General features: G+C 52.6%; 1 protein-coding gene across 2 annotated transcripts in view; it reads left to right on the forward strand.

The window, feature by feature from the left end:
- Nucleotides 1–288: 288 nt before the first annotated feature.
- Nucleotides 289–23,102, forward strand: part of RPTOR (regulatory associated protein of MTOR complex 1) — a 335,760-nt gene continuing 312,946 nt past the window's right edge. The window contains exon 1 of one of the 2 annotated variants that reach the window (XM_086685560.1): nt 289–1,314. In XM_086685560.1, coding sequence (XP_086541686.1) covers nt 1,153–1,314 — 162 coding nt within the window. In that variant the 5' untranslated portion in view covers nt 289–1,152. The remainder of the gene's footprint in view (nt 1,315–23,102) is intronic. The other variant, XM_086685561.1, reaches the window with a different exon arrangement.

Genomic DNA, 23,102 nt, shown 5'->3' on the forward strand with positions numbered 1-23,102 from the left:
CTTTTCAAAATCTGGAAGAAACAACAAGGGGGTGAATTCCTTAAATTTCGGGAGCATGTAGATCCGTTTGTACCAATAAAAAGCTTTTTTCAAAATTAACTAAATTGACATAGTTTCGTTTATAGGATTGACTTTGATATCGCGCATCTATTGAATGAACGCTATAAACTCTGGAAAGCTGAATTGTGGTAACCATAGTAACAAAGCGGGGGGTGGGTGTGCGAATTTCTCTCCTCGCATTCTGGGAAGCGCGGCCAGAACGTTCTGAGGAAGTTTGGCCTGTTGGTCACACCGTAGGTCGCGATGCATGCTGGGGCTTGGCAACATGGCGTCCTCCTTGATGTGCTGATGAGAGGAGTTTCACTGTAGCTTCAAACCAGAGGGCAGAACTCTCCAAACCCAATAAGCCCACAGTCCCTGTCTTCTTCGCGCCTCCGCGTCGCCCTCTCCTCAGGACTCGTTCTCAGGCAGGAGAGAGGCACGGGGCCGAAGGCCGGGGCCGTCCAGGCCGCGCGGATCCGGGGCCGAGGAGCCGGCTGCGGGCGAGCACGATGGGCCGGTCCTGGCTCTGGTTGCAGCAGCTCCGGCGAGTGCGGGACCCGCAGGGCTGAGAGTGGCTGCGGGAAACCCCACGAGCTCTGAACCTCTTCCCCCCCTCGGCCGGAGACCTCCGCCCGGTCGGCGAACCGGCACCGAGAGCGGGCGGCCTTCCTGTCCTCGGATCGGCCGAGGCGTTGGAGGCCGAGAGCAGGGTCATCGTGAGGCCTGAAGTCTCCCACGCCTCTGACAGCCCCGCTCGCAGCCCCTCCTGGGACGTGCAGCCCCCGAAGCAGCCCGTGGCGTGGGGCCTGGGGGCGTGCGTGTGTGTGCGCGCCGAGCTCCTTGGTCCGCCCGGTCTCCCCCCCCCCCCCCCCCCCCACGCCGCCCGGCTCTTCCTACCCACTCCGCCTTCCCGCGCAGAGTTAGAGAGAAGGGTGTCAGACTTTTTGCCCGAGTAGGGGTCTCCGCACACTTCCCGTTCGTTTCTTTTTCCACTCTCCCCCTTCCCTGTTTCTTATTTCTTATATGTACCGCTCCGGTACACGCTAGTTTTTAAGGCTGGAGGTTCTCGAGCGCTTGCTGCCAAGGACTCCCCCACCCCCTCCCCCCCCGATGGAGTCCGAGATGCTGCAGTCCCCTCTTCTGGGACTCGGGGAGGAAGATGAGGCCGACCTCACAGACTGGAACCTGCCCTTGGCTTTTATGAAAAAGAGGCACTGTGAGAAAATCGAAGGCTCCAAATCCTTAGCTCAGAGCTGGAGGATGAAGGATCGGGTAAGTGGATTTTCCCACCGCGCCCCCTTGGGCCCTGGTAGATTCTTCCACAGAAAGTTCAGAGCCACTCGAGTGCCCTCGGGGGAAGCAGCGGTCATTTTCCCCCAGCCACACGTTGCAAGTCAACTTAAAGAGCACAAGCCATTTCAGACTCCAGCGTTGGGTCGGAAATGGAAAAAGTCTGTTCTGGTTAGTAGTTATGCACCGGCCAGTGTTAATTTAAGTCAAACTGAGTTCGAATTCGGACAGTAAAAGGTAACCGTGTTGGAAAGTGCAGCACTGCGAGTGCTTACACACTCTTTGGTATACTCAGTGCTGTTATTAACAGGACGGAAAGATGCCTTGGGAGAGAGAGGACTTGTACCCACGTTGGGAGCCTACTTCTGTGGTTAGTTTGCTTTTTTTTTTTTTTTTTTCCTAATTGTCCAAGCCAGGTTAAATGCTATGCTGGGAAACAAGATTACTGGCAAATGTTTAGCTAGTAACAAATTCATGCAGGGTTGTTTTAAAGTTACAATGAACTTCATCATACCGCCTTGTAAACAGCTGGTCTTGGATCCAGACTTTCCCTCCATATATGTGGTGTCACGTTGCTGTAGCTTGGAGACAGAATTTCTCCCACGGTGGAGTTAGAGGGTGATGGGTTGGAACTTGGGTCCAGGTTTGAGGGGGTCTCCATGGTGTTGGAGTGTGAACAGTGACTTACAAATGGCCAGTAGGAAAGAAAACAGCCAATCTTGGTGAACCTGCCCTTAACTAACCGCTGTCTACCTCCTGGTCTCCGGAGCAAGCAGAGACCCATCTACGCACAGTTAACTTCCCATCTACGCACAGTTAAAATTTGTCTTTTTGTGATTTGTTTTCTCCTTCAAGATTGCCTTTTTTAAATTTAAGCATCGTAGTGGTAAAAGAGAGGTGGTTGTTATAGTACGGTGTGATTGCTCTGGGCTTACATATATTTTCATGTATGATGTTGAACTATGGAAGATCACCATTACGGCAATTGTGCTTGGTCAGTCCCTAGTAACCAGTCCTTTGGTGATTGATTTGGGTTAGGACAATTCATTTCATCCAAAAGCAGCTTAAGGAGTAAAAGAAACGGTCTTTGGAAGAGATTGTACAAAGTCTGTCTTAGGGACTTCTTTGGTACTAATTATATAGTTCACATTTTTTGTGTGGTTGTTATGCATACATGAAAAGGAACTTGTTTTAAAGTAACTGTCTAATAATTTTTTTCCCCTATTCTATCTGGAAGACTTTTATTTTTTATGTTTTTCCTTGTGAAATGTGGTTCCCTCTGCTACCCTAAACCCGTGCTCAAACTGTTCAAGCTGATGAATGGATATATTTTTGACCTTTTGCTTAAAACATTAGTTTGTGAATGGTAACATTTTCTGATAAGCTTGTCATAGGTTATTAAGAGAAAGAAAAGTTCTGAGTCTGAGTAATTACTGAGATTACTTCTTAGAAAAGAGCCAGGGGAGAAACGTTTGCCGTGTCTGACCTTTTTGCAAGGTGTTTAATGAAGAAGAAAATCAGCAGATAACATTTTCAGTTCAGCGTGTGGGAGCTTGGCGTCTAACTGCCCTTGTAGTCTCTTCCTCTGCCTCAGCCCCAACGAGACCTCTCAGCACCCCTGCCGGGACAGAGTTGCAAATCCAAATGATGCTAAGAACTAGAAGGAAGCATGAGTGAAGGAAACAGGCCAGGTATAAGAAGAATGGCACAGGGCCGGAGATAAATGGCAGCCGACATGTGACTCGTGTCTGATTTTTCTGGAAGGTGGGCTCTGGAGAGCACAGGCCACAGCAGCTGAAGGGGCAGCTGGGCCTCAGCCAGATCTCTCTTCCTTTCTATCTCTCTGTCTTTTTTCTTTGAGAATCCAGAAGACTTTTTTTTTTTTTTTTTTTTTTTAACGTGAAGGCTTCCAATTTAAAAATGTTGGCACTCTTTCAGATGTTACAAGACATGAAGGAGTCCAACCGACGCTGCGGGCCGAACAAACCTGGTTTGTGGGGCTGGTTCTGGCCCGCGTGTTCCCTGGGTGTGACTTGTGACTTGTGCTCCGTGACTGCCACGCCAGGCAGCTGCTCTGATTCTAGGAATCTTGAGCACACAGGCGTCCAGGCCAGGCTGTCTCCAGCAGTCTGATGGAGCAGCCTGTGGTAAGGCGACATGTGTGGGCCTGCTTGTCCCGGAGCAGGCCCTACGCGTCCCACTTGCCCTGGTGGGCCGGGAAGTGCCCTGAACGCAGACTTGGCCTTTGCTGCTCCCTGTGACCGAGACGCAATTCCATATACTTTTGTGTATGTATTTCTGGTTCCCTCTTGGTGTCCTATTTAGTGAAGCTGTTAAGGATCCCTAAAGTTGACATCTTTGCTAAGTTGACTGACATCTGTAAAAAGTTTTCTGCCACTCAACGTTTGGCATCCCGACAGAGCCACAGCCCTTGCCCACTCTCAGTTGGGATTCCCACATTTTTGGGGGGGGGGGGGGAATCCGCGCTGCCTTTGAAATGCCACTATTATTGCATTTTAGTTACTAAGTTACTGTTTAATACTGTTATTATCAAATTAGTTTGTTGTTTGGTTAATTCTGTTGCTTTTAGTGAATTGAAACGTATATGCATCAATAGCAGTTTTGCCTTATCATTTTCAAATAATTAGACTTACGTAAATGATTCGCGGTTCAAAATTCGCGGGCCTATGGCTGACGCCGATGTGTACGTATGTTCCCGTTTGTGTTTTACCGTGATGCTTTATGGCGATCAGAGTTCATTTGTCCCCTGGAAAGGGAGCGAGTGGGGACAGTTGGTCTCAGTTAGATTTTTGCCTTGCACCTGTGGGACGGAATCAGAAACCTGAAGGAAAACCACTGCCACACACACGGTGCCTACAAGTGTGCCGGAGGAGTAGGTAGAGAACGATGAATGTCTGCTTTGCCTCAACCCCCACTCGGGTGTTCAAGCTGTGAATCCAGAATGTACCCTTCATTCTCTCCTTCTCCTCGTGGCCCTGTCCAGCTCATGAGTAGAGCCTGTCGACTTGGCCTCCGAAGTGCATCTTACATGGGATCGCCTCATTTTGTCTCTGCCTGTCGCGAGCCTGGCCCAGCCAGCTACCGTGTTTCACCTGGAAGGCTGTGCTTGCGTCCTGACTGGTCTCCGCCACAGTTGTTCTGACCCGGAGGGACCGCTCCTGGCTTCCCGAGTGCTTGGAGCTCAGTGCAGATTCCTCACCCCGGTTCACTTTGTGGTCTGGCCCTGTCTTTTCTGCTTCCTTGATGGAAAGGCCTGGGACACCCCTCTGCTCTTGGTAACTGGCTCCCCGTGACCTCTACAGTCAGCCACTGAGAGGCCTTCTCCCATCACCTCCTCGAAAGCAGCTCCCCAGCCGCTCATGATCGCTCTCTCTTTCTCTGGTATTTTCCACTACATCCCCACCCCCAGAACGGAAGTTTTGTCGTAAGGCTGAGACCTTGTCGCTGCTAGCACACGGGATGGTGCTTGGTACATGGTGGACATGTACCAAGGACAAAGTGACTGGAGGGGGGAGGGGCTTCTGCACAGGGTGTGTTCTTTACACTGGCTGGGGATTATTATCTCCGTGTGGTGGTTGAGGAAACTGAGGCTTGAGTTAAATAAACGGCTTGCCAAGGGGCCTGAGTTACGGGGCTCGCGATGAGGGAAGTTGAACTTGAGAAACAAAGCCTAGTTGAAACAAAGACAATGGTATCACAGTGACTGAAAATTCACATTGTGAGGCCCCCGCGTCTAAAACCAAATGTGTAGGGAAGACGGCCGGGGCGGTGGCGGGGATATAAAAGCAGAGAACTGTGCCAAGGGAGCGGCTCAGCTGTTCCCGCGGTGGGCGGTGGGCTCCGGGCTCCCCCTCCCCTATTTTGATAACAATACAAGTGCAGCGTGCGACTCTGGATCTCAGGGTCGTGAGTTTGGGCCCCGCAGTGGGTGCGGAGATGACCTAATGATAGCAGTGCAAGGTGGCAGTGGCCTTTCCTGGTCTCTGCGTTGGGATCTGAGCGGATGGTGCAGAAGCGGCGAGGGGAGTGGCGAGGGTGTGAGTCACGCCCAGCCGGTGCTGGGCTGCTGTTCCCCTGCGCTGTGCCGTCACGGCGAACAGCTCCACCCCACTTGACGATGCCCCTGGTGACACCGTAACAAGTATGGGCTGTGTCCGATCTCGCCTCCTTGGCGCCCGCCGTCCCCTACCACGTGGCGGGTGGCCCTGGGAAGAGCCCTGCGGGGCCCCGGCTGGGCCACCTGCTGCTCGCGGGGCGCCCGCGCTGGACCCGAAAGGAGGCTAACGGCGACTCTGGGTGCTCAGGCTGGCGTCTCCGGCAGACGTTTCCTCCAGAACAAACGATGAGCTGTCACTTCAAGGAAGAAGACTGACAGGATGCGTGGCCGGGATAAAATCTGAGCTTTCAGGTGAAAATGAAGAGTTTTGGAAAACCTGTGTCTGCCCCTGAGAGCTGCCCAGCTTCCCACTCTTCCGACGAGATGATGGTAGAGTGGACAGGATTTTTTGGATACGAAACGTGGAGTGCAGTGTGCCCTCATCTGGAACGTCTGCATAATTCAGTGAGCCTGTGTTTCCAGAGGGCCAATCCGCACTCTTGCCGAATCCTCCGTGGGCAAGAGATCCGCTCAAAGGGAGGCCGGTGCGCTTTAATGTAGTAAGGGGTTGTGCTTCCGATAGATCGGGTAGGCCGTTTAGTGCTCTGTGTGCATAGGTTGCTTCTAACCTTTAAGAAACTACAATTTGCCGAGTTTCGATGTGATGTCAGAGAAGCACGTTCTCAGTTACTTGGACGTGCTGATGTTCTTGCCCTTTTCACCTGTGAATCTTTGTGGGGCCAGAGTTTCTCCATCCGCTTCAACCAAAGAGACACGTCACAGCAGGTTGGAAGACGGGATGGAGTCCAGTGGGCTTCTGATAAGGCAGACCTTAGAGAGATTTGCAATGGTTTTTTGAAAATGTCTTTGTCTGGGGCGCCTGGGTGGCGCAGTCGGTTAAGCGTCCGACTTCAGCCAGGTCACGATCTCGCGGTCCGCGAGTTCGAGCCCCGCGTCGGGCTCTGGGCTGATGGCTCAGAGCCTGGAGCCTGTTTCCGATTCTGTGTCTCCCTCTCTCTCTGCCCCTCCCCTGTTCATGCTCTGTCTCTCTCTGTCCCAAAAATAAATAAACATTGAAAAAAAAAAATTAAAAAAAAAAAAAAAGAAAATGTCTTTGTCGCAGAAATATTTATTGAAATATATAACGAATTTATAATTTTAAATCCGTTAATAAATACATGCCTTTAAACATTTTTTTAAAAAAGGATAGAGGACTGTTTACATTAATTAATTTATTTTAGGGAGAGAGAGAGAGCACGTGCACACGTGTGAGCAGGGGAGAGGTGCACCTGGAAATACATTCTTCTTCTTCTTTTTTTTTTAAACCTTTTTTTTTTAAAACTTCTTTTTTTTTTTGACCTCTAAGATGGAAAATATTGGAAAAAGCTCTTTGAGGGGCACCTGGGTGGCTCAGTCGGTTGAGCATCTGACTCTTGATTTTGGCTCAGGTCATGGTCTCATGGTCTCATGGTCTCATGGTCTCATGGTCCATGGGCTCAAGCCCCGCATCCGCTCTGCACTGACAGTGCAGAACCTGCTTGGGATTCTGTCTCCCTCTCTCCGCCCCTCCCCTGCTCCAGCGTTCTCCTTCTCTCTTTCTCTCTCAATAAATAAATAAACATGTAAAAAAAGGTGGTTTTTTTTTTTTTTTTTTTTAAAGGAGCTCTTTGGGAGTCTTCAGTAATCTTCGAGTGTAAAGGTGTTCTATCCTCAAAAGTTTGAGACTCGTTAGTGTAGTTAAAAAGAAAGTGGGTGTCAGACTTAAATTAGGAAGCAGGGCTTGAGGATATCAGGTGGTTGGCCAAAAATATCAAGCAGAGAGGACCAGAAATTTAAGAGCAGACCTAAAAGGGACCTGTTAACGCCCTTTCCATTCTGGAGCTTGTGTTTTCGAAGAGCTCTGTGGGGTTGTGAAGGCAGTTGCCCTGTATGGAAGCACGTAGCCACTGTCAGGGCCTCCCGTTGACCCAGACTTCTGGCGTGCACCCTGGAGGGGTTCGCTCTGCTGCCCACCCAGCCGTGTCCTGTCCTGTGAGTGGAGGAACATCGACCCAAGTGTGGCAGGGGCAGGCAGCCAGAGACCTTTACCGTAGTTCAGCAAGGGTTTCTTGCTCACAGTGTGCCGTGCTCTCCGGGACCCTAGCGTCCAGTAGGACAGACAGATGCATCAACACCAAACTGCGATACCCCATCACGTGTGTTTTACAGGGGAGAATGGCACGATTATGGGGAAAACTTTGCCTTTACGTTAAATAGGTAAATCATTTGCATTGAACTGCGTTTATGACACGTACAAATCAGTTACATGGACCCAGCATGAAGCTCTCAGCAACTAATGACTGTTGATGTGGTTGGTGGTGGGGAGCTGCTTGTGGATTTAAGTGGGGCAAAGTCATGCAGAGATTTGTGTTTGGAGAGATCTTGTTGGCCGGGGGTGGAGTGGAGGGTTTGGAGGCATGGGGCTAGAGTTGCGGGGATCCGAGTGAGACACCATGTCCAAAGCCAGGCAGCCCGAGCTGCAGGGTGACCGTCCAGGGGCCGGGGTCTACAGGTGGGTCAGACCTTGGGGCTGAAACAGCGGGCGGCCAGCGCGGGCACCCTCGCTCTGCGCTTCCAGCGTGGGAACTGGCCCTTGGCATTTGTCATGGGAGGCTCAGGAGCCACAAAGGACCATCCACATAGATTTTTTTTTTTTTTTAACCTGCTTTAAAAAATGTGCCGTGTTCCATTTTGAACAACGTGCTGGGGAAGTAGTCCTGAAATGGATAAGAACATTTCTCCTCATTATCACCTTGTAGAATTCTAAAGCTCGAGTTTTAACAAGATAGCATGTGGATTATATATAGACGGTGTTCTCCAGGTTTCTGACTCTTTCCTGCCTTTATTGAGAAGACATTAAAAGAGTCCTTGGGGCATCTACCATTGTTGTTTCGGTAGAGCTGAAGTTTGACACCTTTTCTTTTCTTCTTGTAAGTTTAGTTAAGTATATAGAAAATGCTATCCCAGGAGATGTTGGGCGTGATAATTAATGCTTTAATCATGTTGTTGAGCCTGAACTTGTCAGACAGGTGCAGCTCTGGGGGGGGGGGGGGGTGTGCCCTGGGGGCTGGAGGAGAGGTGACCACTGAGAACAAGTGATAATTTGACCCCCAAGTCAGTTTGCTTTCAGAGGTGGCTTTTGTTCTTGACTAGTAGTATTTTTTTCCCCCAAGTTTATTTATTTATTTTGAGAGAGAGAGAGAGGGAATCCCAAGCAGGCTTGTACTGTCAGTACAGAGCCAGATGGGGGTTGGCTCTCACAACCCTGAGATCATGACCTGAGATGAAATCAAAAGTCAGATGCTCAACTGACTGAGCCTCCCAGGCGCCCCTGACTGGTACTATTTTCTGTTTCTTAGTTTAGATACAATTTCAAACTTACAGAAAAATTGTAAGACTAGTTCAGCGAACTCCCCTGTACCTTTACCCGGGTTCGTTACCTGTTTACGTCTTCCCTCGCCTGCTTTATCATTCTCTCTGTGTTTGTATATGTTTGATACGTGACTGTTATTAATCCACAGCTCGCATGGAAATGTTGCCGCCTGTCCCGGCAGCACCGCCTTGTTGGCGATTTTTGCCCTCCCCGCCCCCGCTCGGGATCCCTCATTGCCCTTAACGGTGCCGTCCGCGTGACCTCCTTAAATAAGAGGAGCTTCTCGGCCTTGGAATTTCTTCACCTTGGCATTTTTTTTATTGTGGTGAAATAAGCTAACGTGTTTACCACTTGACCGGCCCTTAAGCGCAAACGCAGCTCGGCGGCTCAGGCGCGTTCACGTTGCTGCGCGGCCCCTCTGTCCGTGCGCGTCCACAACTGCATCGTCTCTGTGCCCGCACCCCCCCCCCCCCCGTCTCCCTCTCGGCCCCCAGCCCCCCCTCCCCCCTCCCTCCCCCCCCCGCGTCTACTGGCTGCGAATTTGTTGGCCTTGATACTTTGCGCTGGTGCCGGGCAGTTGCCGTGTACGGCGCCCTCGCGCGGATTCGGCCCGGGCGTCTCCGGCGGGAGCCCGGTGGAAGTGACTCCGGTCGGAAAGCACGTGGTCCTGCTTCCTTCCAGTAGTGTTGTCTTGGGTCGTGGGATCCGCTCCCGTCCTGCTTTGTGTTCCTGCTCATAGGGCCTCTGCAGGTCGTGGCCACTTTGACGTGCGAGGTTCTGAACGCTTCTGTACTTTGCCGCACAGTCAGATGCTGCCGCTCTTCTCGGATTTCCCAGCCTTCGCCCTGGAGTCAGCCATTCCTCCGTGACGCCGGCTCCTTGTGGAGGACGGGCTTTGGAAGCAAGACCTGGGCACTAGGTTTGCTCCTTGCTGCTGCTGTTGTGTCGTCGGTGGGCCCCTCAGCAGTGGAGGTGGGGGGACACGTGGGGTTTCAGTCTGTGTTTATCGGTTTCTGTGCACAGAGGGGTCTCCAGTGCTGGTCACTATCTCCGGGCACGCTCTCCTCTGTCCCCTTTGCAGCCCCCCCGTCACTTGCTTCTTGGTGGCGAGGATTTGGCTCCACTACCCTGGCAGAGTCACTTGCCCCGGACCAGGATGCGGGGGGGGGGGGGGGGTGTCTGAATTACTAACCCACGGCACTTGGGGACGCAGACCTACTAAGAGGTTAATACTGCCTTACATTGTTGTTTGAGGCACACTCTGCATGCAGTGAGATGCCCAAATCCTAACTGGGAGAATATGCTGTCAGAAGAGGGTTTCACGCCTGGGTGGCGCAGTCGGTTAAGCGTCTGACTTCAGCCAGGTCACGATCTCGCGGTCCGTGAGTTCGAGCCCCGCGTCAGGCTCTGGGCTGATGGCTCAGAGCCTGGAGCCTGCTTCCGATTCTGTGTCTCCCTCTCTCTCTGCCCCTCCCCCGTTCATGCTCTGTCTCTCTCTGTCCCAAAAATAAATAAACGTTGAAAAAAAAAATTAAAAAAAAAAAGAAGAGGGTTTCAGGGGCGCCCCGGTGGCTTAGTGGGTTAAGTGTCCGACTTTGGCTCAGGCCACGATCTCGCGGTCTGTGAGTTTAAGCATCCACATCTTGCTCTGTGCCGACAGCTTGGAGCCTGGAGCCTGATCCCACGTCTCCCTCTCTCTCTGCCCTCCCCCACTCACACTCTGTCTCTCTCTCAAAAATAAACAAACATTAAAAAAAATTAAAAGTGAGTTTCAAGTGGGGAGCCTGGGTGGCTCAGTTTGTTGAACGTCTGACTCTTGATTTTGGCTCAGGTCATGGTCCCAGAGTCATGGGATCACCCCTGCGTTGGGTTCTGCACTGAGCGTGGAACCTGCTTGAGATTCATTCTCTCTCTCCTCTCTCCCCCCCCTCCCCTGTGCCCCTCTTCCCTGCTCATGCTCTCTCTTTTTTTTTTTTCTCTCTTTCTCTCTAATAAATTTTGAAAAGTGAGTTTCAGGGTTTCTCAATGGTTTGTGTGGAAATAGTGGTTCTCATGAACATTCAGTACCACTTAGGTTCATGGCACAGAGCCTGGGATCGGGTGTAAGCAGCGCAGGACACTGGCGTGGCCCTGGAGGGATCCGCTTCTGATGTGAGGAAAATGACATTCTTCTACAGAGTGAAAGCACAATGTGGTAATTATGTATCTGCACTCGAGTAACAAGGCCGTGATTTCGGGCATTCTACGTGCCTGCGGTGTCTGCATGCCTGAGGCGCTCCGCTGAGCTCCGGCTGAGCTGGGTGGGTAGGGCAAGGGAGAGGGTGCGAGGGTGCGGTGCGTAGGTCCGGTGCTGGGGTGGGGGTGGGGAAAAGGGCAGTGAAGTCACAACCAACTGATTTATAGAATTCAGTAGTTGAGCCGATGCTTGTCTAGCGCCTTTCTGTGCCAGGCACTGCGCTAAGTGTTGGTGATTCATTGGTGAACAACTCCCGCTTTTTAGGCGTTTACCGGTTTTTTGGGGAAGATGGGTTGACTCAGCCCAGGAGGCAGGGCACTGGGGTGGTGGCAGCCGCGTACGGAGTGCGGGAGGGACTCCTGGAAGACTGCGTCAGGACTGGAAGGGAGCAGAAATTAGCTGGGGGGAAGGCAGAGGTTGGGTGGGGCAGGAGGGGGGCTGCGGGGAGGGGGGCTGGCCGAAGCCCCGAGGTGTGCAAACACTGGGAGGGAGAGCACGGCCTCTGGGGAGCCGCCTTTCTCCCCAGAGGGAGAGGGAGGCCGGGTGTCCCCGAGAGGGTTTCCCCCCTTCCTAAGACAGCTGCCGGCCACCCGTACCCCACCTGCCAAATTTCCCTCTGCCACCCGGACACCAGGTTGCGCGTTTGTTTGTCAGCCCCGCTCGGAACGGCTCTGTCCTGTCCACTGCTGCGTCCCCAGCTTCTCACCGGGTGACATTCGGTAGTAGGTGCTCGGTAGACGGTGGTCACGTAAACGGGGCGGGGACCGTGCTGGAGGAGTAGGGAGAGTCCATGAGGATGGACAGGCGGACGGGGCGAGTCCCGGCAAGCTTCGCAGGGCCCTGGGAATTTGGGTTTTGTCTTAAGGATGATTAAGAAACGTCTGAAAGCAGGGTAGTGGCATAATCAGGAGTTTGGCAAGATCGCACTGGCCGCAGAGAGAGGAAGAGAGAGAATGGGGGGAGACGTGTGTGGTGTGTGTGTGTGGGTGTGTGGGAGAGGACCTGCGTGAGGGAGGGGGTGTGGGCCGGGCGCACTGAGGAGGGGGGAGCTGGGCCAGTGCGGGGGAGGTGCGGGTGGCCGAGCGCCCCCTGGGACAGAGGACAGTGGGCCTCGGTCACCGGCAGAAGGACTCGGGGGCCCTGCTGGATGCAGCAGAGAGAGGGGTGAGCTCCCGTGGGCACCTGGGAGGGGAAAGAGCATGTGTCTGACTCTGGAGACTGGAGAAAGTTTTCTTTAAAGAGCGTCTCAGTGGGAAATGTTGCAGGTGTTGCTTAAAATGGTCCCCAGGCCCCGTCCCCTCTGCGTCTGTCCTCGTTCATCCCTGCTGCACCCTCGTCCTCGCGCCTGTGGGCGCTGCTGATGGGCCGGCGCTGGTGTTCCCTTGGATGGCTGCTGCTCTTATCCTTAAGGGTTGATCGGACCATCAGTTTAAAGGTACGCGAATATGCAAGCACCGTCACGTGTAAATGAGGCATTTCCTTTTCCTGTGCTGCCTCTGAGCCCTGGCTCGGGTCCAGGTTGAGTTTCCGTAGAGGCGGCAGCATTGTGGAGACACCAGGTGCCTTGTGTTTCTTTCCTGTACCGATGTCCCGCATACGCCGGCGTGTGTCCTTCCTCGTCCTTCCCCTTCACCGTGCACCGGCAGTGCCCTGGGCCGGGCCGGGCCGCGGCTGGCCTGGCCTGGCAGTGGCAGAGCCCGGGTCACGCCTGCCGTGCGGCTCAGGACCCTCTCCGGAGAGCCACCGCTCGGTCCCTCACTTCACCCACGCAGCGCTTCTCCTGAGAAAGCTCGTTACCTGGTCAGCAGGCAGGACGGTTTGCCCAGAAGAGTTTCGCCTTTTAAATAAAACTCTATGCTGGGAGCGGTCTTCGTACTTGAAAAATATCTTACCATTTTTATTGACGAAACTGAGTTCCTTGGAAGCTTGTTTTCCTCCAGATTACACAAATAACACATGTCGTTGTAAAATATTTAGAAAATAGGGAAAAATGGAACGAGAATAAAAATTATATAAAATCCCACTATGGCACTGTTAATATTTTGGTGTATTTCCTACTTCTCTGTCTTCCCTCTTCCTCCCTGCAGCCAAGATTTTACTGTGTGTCATTAAAGGGTTATTTTGAATTATTTCAAAAAAAGTTCATTTATTTATTTGAGAGAGAGAGAGAGAAAGCACAAGCAGGGGAGGGGCAGAGAGAGAGAGGGAGACACAGAATCCGAAGTGGGTTCCAGGCTCCAAGCTGTCAGCACAGAGCCCGACATGGGGCTTGAACCCACGAACCAGGAACTCATGATCTGAGCTGAAGTCGGATGTGCACCGACGGCATCACCCAGGCACTCCTGGAATTACCCGTATTTGATACCCTTGTCCTTGTAGGATCTGAAGCATAATAATAAAATGGATACTCGGGAAACCCCCACAACACCCAAGAGCTACATCACCATTAACACTGTCCCAGCCCCCAGCTTTAATGTCTTTTCTGCTTCTGGGAAAACAATAGGCCCTAGGACGGCTCGACTTACAAGTTTTCGACTTTTCGAGGGTGTGAAAGCCACACGCGTTCAGTCGAAACCCTCCTCGGGATTTGGAACTCGGATCTCCTCCTGGGCTGGTGACAGACATGTGGTCCGGTCCTCGGTTGTGATGCTGGGCAGGGAGCCCGGCCGCCGGTGAGCCGGTGATCACTGGGGTCGGCAGCCGGTTCGGTGACAGCCATCCTGTCCCCACAGAGCCACTGTTTGTCACCTTCTGCGCGGCATTCAGCAAATCACACGTATCGTAAGATAGGCTTTGTGCAGGATGCTTTCGCCCAGCTGTAGGCTAACGCGAGTGTCCTGAGCGCGTCCAGGCTGGGCTGAGCTGTGGCGGTAGGTCAGGTGCGTGGCGTCCGTTTTCGACTTACGCTGTTTTCAACTTACGACAAATCTGTGGGCATGTACCCCCATCGCAAGTTGAGGAGGATGTTTACTGCTCTGTTCTGGGTCGCACTCCCTGTAGGCCGGGTGTCCATGTTGAGGCCCCTTTGATTACTGAACAGCCTTGTGAGCAGGTACTGTTTTACCCATTTACAGCTGAGGAGACTGAGGCAAGAGAGGTCAGATAATTCGCCGGAGGTCACGTAGCCAGTGAGCAGTGGAGCCCGGATCTGGCCTCAGCCTGTCGCCTTCTCCTGCCCCTCAGGGGACGTGGGCATTGGCGGCCGGAGCTGGCAGACACCGTGCCGTGCTGGCCGCTCTGGAGCCCGGGGCCCCGCCACTCGTCCACTGCTCACTCACTGTTTGCTGACCACCGAGGAAGCACCTCTGCCCTGCCGGTTTCTTGGTGGGAATGAAGAGGGAGTGTGGCCCGGTCCCGAACTCTGGGAGCACCGTGAAATCGGTGCGTGGGCAGACCAGCCTAGCGGGTCAGACCGATGATGCTGAGATGTCTAACTAGTGGCCCCAGACTGTGTTATCGCTTGGTGGAAGGCAGGGGTGTGACCGGCGGCTGGAGGTGGGTTCGGAAAGGAGTCTGCTTGAGGAAATGTCCCGGAGGGGGTGGGGCCCGATGTGGGGACCGGGAGGGGTTGGCTGGCCGGAAGGTGGAGGGAAGGCCCCTCCAGGGAGGACTGTGGGTGGCGTCCTGTGTCCCCGTGAAAGGAAGGTCCTTTGAGAGCACAGTGGGGGGTAGTGTGGGTGGCTGTGGCAGTCCCACCGCATTAGCCACGCTTTGCGTGTCTGGTGGAAGGCTTGGCCCTCTCTCCCAGTTAGGGAGGGGTGGGGACCAGCTCACAGGCCGGGTGACGCAGAAGAATGGAGCTGGGGGCGACACACACCTGGCTGCTACCCGCGAGTCAGGTGGAAGCCAGAGTGGCGGGGTGGGGTGCGTAGGGGGATCTTAGCCTGGGAGCCGAGGGGCAGGGTGGAGTGGGGAAGGGAAGCCGGCGGAGCGCCTGGAGTGTCAGAGGCACCGGAGCCAGGTCTTTAAAGGCCTGAATGTAGGGTAGGGAGAGGACGTTCAGGGGGCGCCTGGGGGGGGCTCAGTCGGCTGAGCTTCCAACTCCTGATTCCAGCTCAGGTCATGATCCCGGGGTCCTGGGATCGAGCGCTGTGTCGGGCTTTGCACTGAGCTTGGAGCCTGCTTAAGATTCTGTCTCTGCCCCTCTCCCCGCACCCCCCCCCCCCCCCCCCGTCAAGTGCACTCTTCCCCCCCCGCCCCCCGCCTCTCTCTCAAAACAAGAAACGACATTTATTTGGAAAGCAACAATCTTGAAGGTTTTTGAGTCAGGGTGGGTTGTGAAGTAGTGAGTAGTAACGGTCTGAGGAGGAGAGGGTCACAGGCTTGGTGAGTAATTTGGAGAAAGAAAAACTGTGGTGGTTTCTCATCCTTTTCTTTTTTCTGAAGGGACTCTTTTTAGGATTGTTCTAGATTTATAGAAAAATTGAGAACACAGAATTCCCGTATACTTTGTACCCACTTTACCCTCTTCCTAATATCTTATGGTAAGGGTGGTGCCTTTGTCACAGCTAAAGCCCACACTTTATTCAGATTTCCTGTTTTTAGCTGTCCTCCTTCGTCAGCCCCAGGGCCCCACCCAGGACACCAGGCCACATTTAGTTGTGACGCGTGGTCTCTCAGCCTGGTTTCGGAGGAGCCCTGGGCAGGGGTGTGGTAGACCGGTCCTCTGTTGGGGTGCATCTGATGGTTTTCACTTGATAAGATAGGGGTTATCGGGTTTGGGGAGGAAGAACTTGGAGGGAAAGTGCCCTTCTTATCACGTCCTGTCATATCCAGGATCGCTGCTCTCAACATGACTTGTCACTGTGGATGTGCCCTTGATCACGATCACGGGGTCGTGTTTGTTGGTTGTCTCTACTTGTCTCGCTCCCCCCCGCCCCCCCACCTTATTTATATGTGGCTAAAAATATTTCCTGCTGTAACTGTCTCTGTGTTAAGCTAAACATGTATTTATGGTGATGTCTTCAAGTCTAACCTGTTTTTTTAATATGTTATTTATTTATTTTAGGTTTATATTTATTTATTTTGAGAGAGAGGGAGAGAGAATCCCAAACAGGCTGTGCACCACCAGCACAGAGCCCGATGCGGGGCTTGAACTCACGAACCGTGAGAACCGTGAGATCATGACCTGGGCCGAAATCAAGATTTGGATGCTTAACCAGCTGAGCCACCCAGGTGCCCCTGATCTGTTTTGCTTGTTAAGTTTTTTGTTGTGTTTAAATCTGGAACCAAGAGATTAGTAACATAAAGTGAACTGAGAGAAAGGCGTGCTTCTGGAGGAAAGCTAACGAACTTGGTTTTAGACAGGTTGAGTTTGAGGGGCCCTTAAACTTGAAGGCATGAGTCAAGTTTGGAGAAAGAGTTTTGGAAACTGACTCCATAGGGGTGATGGTAGATGGCAGTTCTTGAAGGGCGAAGAGCGAGGTCAGTCAGAGTGGAGAAGGGAATCGCGCGGCTTAACAGAGGCCGAGGGAGAGAGGCTTGTTTGGGAAGCGGTTGACCCATAACGTTTCGCAAGTGCTTGCTTGGCATCTGCCGGCGCATAGCCCCTTGCAGTGAAACCTCGTCCCCTTGTTAACCCTGGCCCCTCCTGAAGCCACAGCGCTTGGTGGACCCCACGGCCCGGCCCCTTCCCGGCTGCAGCTGGGCGGGCCAGGGCTGGGCGGGCTGACTGTAGAGAGGATGAGCTGGGCCCATCTCGTTCTCCTGTAGCAGTTTGAACTAGGAAACGCCTGTGGGAACAGAGTCAGGTCTGGGCTACAGGAGGTCACGGTGTGCCCTCAGTTATGGGTAAACACGGTTTGCGAGGACAGGATAGGGTGTGGGGACGGGAGGCAGGAGGCGCAGCGAGGGCCGGGTCACGGCTGTGGTGGAGGACCATGCCTGCGTCCTCTTGCCGTCGGGCCCGGCACCGTTCTGGCCCTTTCCGAGCTCAGGGTCTTTTGCTTTCTTCTGGGTCCTGTGCTCGGTACCCGGACAGAATATAGTTGCTTAGGCTCACAGAAGTGACACTCAGGTTTTCAGGTTTATTTTTAGCAGACTTCACTAAAGCCCAGAGCAAAAGTTCACATCCTAAGCGCTCCGTGCATTGTCACCAAGTGAGCAGACATGTGACCAGCACCCGGCTCGAGAAACAGAAGGCGGCCAGGACCAGTCCTGCCGAGGCCCTGTCAGGCTCCCTCCTGCTGGGAAGCCACCCTCCTGACACCTGCTCCCGGCCGCTGTGCTCATTCGCTCTCACTGAGCATAGTGCCCTCGGCCATACCTTGACCGGACCGCAGCTTCCGGAGATCTGGGCGGTTCGGCAGGCTTGTTGTTGGCTCAGCAGCAGGGCCAGGGGTCCGAGCCCTGATCTGACACGACCCAGGGGTCCCGGCTTCCACCTTCTCCTTAGTCCATTCTTGGTGTGGCCTAGGGTGAGATTCCTTGTTGGTTTAAAGTCCCTTCTTACGGAGACTCCGAAAATCCCGACGGACCTTTTCTAAAAATGGAAGAGGCAGCCGTGTTTTTTATCTGGTGTCAGACTGACCTCGGCCCGAGCTGGTTCCTTCCCTGCTGTGCCCTTGGCCTCAGCCCTGCTGTTCGCATCTGGAAGGGGAGCGTGGTTGGGACGATTGCCCAGGGCGACGTCTGTGAAGCCTGGGGACCGCTGACGCGCGGTCGCGTGCCCAGGTCGCCTGCCCAGGTTGTGGGCGCAGCGAGCGACAGCTCTTCTTAGGGAACCGGGCACCTACGCGTCTCCTCCGCACACGCCCGTGGCATAGCTCCTGATGAGCTCCGTCCCATTTTTGTGCGGTGGCTTAAATATCAACTATTTGGAGGGAAAAGAGTGGAAATTGCCCCCTGTCGAGACAGCGCACTGTGCCTGCAGTTTTCATCGGTTGGTAAGGGGCAGGTGTTGTTGAGGTGACTGCCCCCGAGGGCCGCACTGGGCAGGCTGAGCTGCCTGCCTTCCTTTTTCCTGTAACCCTTCACAGCGATGCCGGCCTCTTTCCCTCCGAGGGTGTGGGCTCTCCTGGGATCCACGCTCCACCCAAGTGTGTTTATGTGAGGTTCTGGTAAATGTTGCAGATTTATCAAAAACTAGACTTACGGCATGCTTCCCGTAAATCATTGTGAACATTACCGAGAATGAATGGATCCTTGCAAGCCATCGTGGCAAGCATTAGGTGTTCAATAATAGCTCTCACAGGGTTTTTAGACATCAAATCCATTTCATTCAGAACAAGTATTTTCATCAAAACAATTCTGGGCATCTACCAGATCAGGCTGGGAAGGAGAGATCATCACGGTCCCCTTCTTTCTAGTGACAGTGCTCTGGAGATGAAATGCTCTATTCCAGCAGGACCTGGTCTGTGAGCCGCTATCCGGGGAAGTCTCCGAACGTGAGCTCGCTGCGGGCTCCTTCCTGCTGCTGGTAGCATCCCTGACTCTTACTCTGTGTTCCTTTCCCGCAGTGGGCTCGCTAGCCTAGGGCTGTCCTGGGCCAAGCGGGAGGTCCTTCGGCTCTCCTGGGGCCCCGCCGGGAGAAGGGGTGCGGGGGCTGACCACTGGACTTTGGAACTGTGCCCGAAGCCACATTTCCGTGACCTAGATTGGCTTCTTTGTTTGCCGGTGCTGGTCACCGGGCCCCTGCTTCTTCTGTTCAGCGACTCCCTGCCCTGACAATGGCTGGACCCGCTACTGAATCCCAGAGCTTGAGTTCCTTCCGTGAGTTCTGGTTTGCTTCATATTCTGCTGAGTTTCAGTTTTGGGTACCCGAAGACTCTCCCTGGTCTCGGATCCGCCTGGGTCCCGCAGGCCCAGTGCGTCCGGCAGTGACCCCTGGGCGGCGCCAGGCTCCGTGTGCTGTGTCGACTTCGGATGCCGTCCAGGACCCCAGGTGCCAAACAGCATGCCTGCAGTGGGCTTGGAGATTGCCTGATTCCCTCTGCTCCTGCTCCCGCTCCCCACCCTGACCCCCATCCGTCCTCCTTGGCGGGGGCTTGGCCAGGAGGCCCTTTCTGCCCTCGCTTATTGTAAGCTCTCCCAGGACATGCTTGTTGACGATGCGTTTGCTGGTTGTTAGCGTCTTATGTTACTACACGTAACTGTAGCCAGAGAATCTCAACTTACGATGTTTTATTGCCTTATTAGATTACTGATGGTTTTCACTTAACTAAACATATATTCACTTAAATAAATACATTTGAGAAGTAGTTGCCGGATTGTGCCTGACAATATCTTTTTTTCTTGAGAAGAATTTCATGTTCAGTAGATTAAGGTTCATCCTGTAGATTATTTTTATTCTTCGTTTGATGGCTTGAATGTAGAGACGTGTTCTGAAAGTAGTATGTTAATATTTTTACAAATGGCCTGATTTTAAGGAATCATCGTCTTTATAGAGTTGTGAGCCTGTTTTAAATCCAGGAAGAATAAATCCAAGCAAATGTGGAAAACCGGCATTTTGAGATTATTCCAGTGTTCTGTAAGAATATCCATGGCAGCAGTCGCTCATTCATTCACTGAGTACTTCTGAATGGTTGCAAATGGCCTCGTGCCCGTCATCAGAGGATTGGTTACATTATGGTGCATTGGGCATTGGACTTGCACGCTTAGTAAAGACAGTGAAGTCGTTCTACATGTGCTTTTGCAGGAAGGTTTCCAAGATATATTATTAAATTGAAAAAAAAAGCAAAACTGAAGTGAAATCCCACAAGAAGGCATAGAACAAACTGTATGGCCACAGCCTTATCTGTGCTCTTAAAAAGCTATATGTACGCATAACTTATCTGTGCTAACCTGTGCTTGTCATACGTGCTTATCTGTGTTAAACATTTCTGGGATGGTCTGCGCTTATGGGACGGATGGGAAGTAGGCATCGGTAGAGTTATCTTTATAAAACGTTTTATTTTCCTGTACTTAATTTTTAAAACCTTCTGCATGATTTTTTTTTTAATATTAATAAAAAAAAAAAGATTACCTTAGGATACATCTAAGGATAAACCCCTGTTGGCAGAGGTTTGGTGGTTGTTTTCAGGCAGTATTCTTTCCTTGACTTCTCCTGTTGTACCTTCAGGTACTGACTGGCCCACGTCACCTGTGGTGTGAGACCCTCCCGGCGGTCTACCCTGTCCCTCCATCCTTGTGTTGTTGATGTCGTACGTTTAATTCTATGTGGTTTTTTTTTTTAACGTTTATTTATTTTTGAGACAGGGAGAGACAGCATGAACGGGGGAGGGTCAGAAAGAGAGGGAGACACAGAATCTGAAACAGGCTCCAGGCTCTGAGCTGTCAGCACAGGGCCCGACGCGGGGCTCGAACTCACGAACCGTGAGATCATGACCTGAGCCGAGGTCGGACACTTAACCGACGGAGCCACCCAGGCGCCCCTAATGCTATGTGTTATAAACCCCACACTCCATTGCTGTTATTTCTTTTTTTTTTTTTTTTTAATTTTTTTTTTTCAACGTTTATTTTTGGGACAGAGAGAGACAGAGCATGAACGGGGGAGGGGCAGAGAGAGAGGGAGACGCAGAATCGGAAACAGGCTCCAGGCTCTGAGCCATCAGCCCAGAGCCCGACGCGGGGCTCGAACTCACGGACCGCGAGATCGTGACCTGGCTGAAGTCGGACGCTTAACCGACTGCGCCACCCAGGCGCCCCTCTATTATTTCTTAAAATAGCCACCAACCTTTTCAAGACATTTAAAAAATAAGAAAAACCCTCTTTCCTGTCCACCCACATATTTCGCTTTCCGGTGTTCGTCACTTTGTGTGGCTCCGAGTTTGAATCTGGTATCGTCTCTTCGCGTCGCCCTGGTCTGCCGGCAGCGGGTTCCTCGTTTCCTCAGCTTCTGTCTGTCCGGGAGTGTCCGTCTCGGTGTCATTTCCGCGGGCTGTTTTCCCTGTGTGTGCAGTCCTGCTTTGACTTTTTCCCTTCGGCACTTCAGGCTTCTCTCGTCCTCGTGGGAAGTGTGCCGTCGGCCTTGGCTTTGTCCCCTCTACGGGTCATGTGTCTTCTGTTCCCCCGGCTACATAACAAGATTTTTCTGTCTCATCGGGATTCAGCCATTTCGTTACGACGTACCTCGGTGCAGTTTTCTCTGTGGGGAGCCTGCTCGCGGTCGACGGAGATTCTTGGATCTCCGGATCATAGATTTCCCCCAAGTTTTGGAAAGCGTACTGCCACGCTGTTTCGATTTTTCTTCCTATTCCTCCCCCTTCTGCCTTCAGTCTGCTAGAGCTCCTGTTACAGCTGTTTGACGCGCTTGCTGTGGCTCCACGGAGGCTCCCTCCCCGCTTTGTTCCGGGCGGATCGTGTCTGTTGCCGTCTTCAGCTTCTCTCACTTCCTCTGCCGCAGCGGGTCATATGTTGTCACGCCCAGCCAGCGTCAGCTACTGTATTTTCAGTCTCGAGAAATTCTACTTGGTTCTTTTTGTGGTGTATATCTCTCTCCTTTATATTCGCGTTTTCCTTTAAATCCTTGCACAAATTTGTAACACCCTCTGAACACTCTTACCTGTTATTTCCATCATCACTGTCGTTTCTGGGTCTGTTTCTATTAACTGCTTTTCTTCTGTTTGTGGTTTCCAGTGTCCTGCTTTTCCTCACATCTAGTAATTTCGGTTGAATGCTGGATATGGTGAATGTTGCATTGGGGAGTGTCTGGTATTGTTGTCTTCATTTATTATTTTTTTTTAACTTTTTTAATGTTTATTTTTGTGACAGAGAGAGAGAAAGAGAGTGAGCGCGAGCGGGCAGGGGAGGGGCAGAGAGAGAGGGAGACACAGAATCGGAAGCAGGCCCCGGGCTCCGAGCGGTCAGCCCAGAGCCCGACGCGGGGCTTGAACTCAAACCGTGAGGTCGTGACCTGAGCCAAAGTCGGACGCCCAAGTGACTGAGCCACCCCGGCACCCCTGGTCTTGTTGTCCTCATTTACACGGTGCTGGGTTTTGTTTGGTCAGGAAGTTAACGGACCTGGGATCAGCTTCATTTTTTCAAGCCTTCTTTTCTAGCTTTGTGAAAGTGGGCCTAGATCAGGGGCTGGCAAGCTGTGGCCCATAGGCCTTCTCTGGCCGATGGCTCGGTTTTGTAAATAGAGCCCTTGGGAACACGGCCGCATCATTGCCTGTGTTGTTTTCGTGCTGCAGCGGCAGAGTTGAGTGGTCGAGACAGAGACCGCGTGGCTGAAATATTTGCTACTGGCTCTGCACAGGAAAAGTGGGATGGTTCTCAGTCTAGAGAAGGCTTTGCTCTGGGTCTCGGTTAGTCCTGGGCCGAAGGTGTGGCCCTTCTGGGCTTTCTGCTGAATGTTCGGGGCGTTCAGTGAGGGCTCTTCATTCTGACTCGTTGGAGCATGGACGCCCAGCCTCACCCAGTGGCTGTTCTTTGCGCGGCCTCCTGCCGTCTTGCTGGCTGCCCGCTCGGGCAGGTGCTTGGCCGAGAATGCGGGGGACCCCATGTAGATTTCCGGAGCTCCCCCTTTGTGCAGCTGTCCCCCCTTTGGTACTCTGGCCCATCTGGCCCAGCTGCCTCGGCCTCCACGCACTGTCCTCTCTGCCTCCTCAGCTCAGTGATCCTACCCTGCTCTGCTTGGAGCCCTGAATGCCCACACAGGAAGCTTGGTGATCTCGGGGCTCACCTCATTTGCTTTCTCTCAGGACCACATTCTTGTGCTGCATGTTGTTAGATGTCCGAAGAAGTGTTTTATATGTTTTGTTCAGTTTTCTGGTTGTGTATGGTGGGAGGACTGGTCTGGTACTAGTTAGTCCCTATTTCCTGGAGGTGGAAATCTTCCTCGGTGTGACACGAACGAGCCACGCATGAGCCACGGGAGACAGGAAGTTTGAATGTGGCGCAACTAGATCACTTTTTATTAAATAGATTAGTTGATAGTTGACCCTTTGCCATTAATAAACTGTTATGTGTTAGCATTGTTCTTTCACGGAACCTGATTTCCACACCCCCCCCCCCCAGTAGCATTTCACTTTCCAGCTTAAATGTGGCATTAAAATTTTAAGATT

Source organism: Puma concolor, chromosome E1 (assembly GCF_028749965.1).
Source record: "Puma concolor isolate L17-30 chromosome E1, mPumCon1.1.hap2, whole genome shotgun sequence".
NCBI classification, from domain to species: Eukaryota; Metazoa; Chordata; class Mammalia; order Carnivora; family Felidae; genus Puma; species Puma concolor.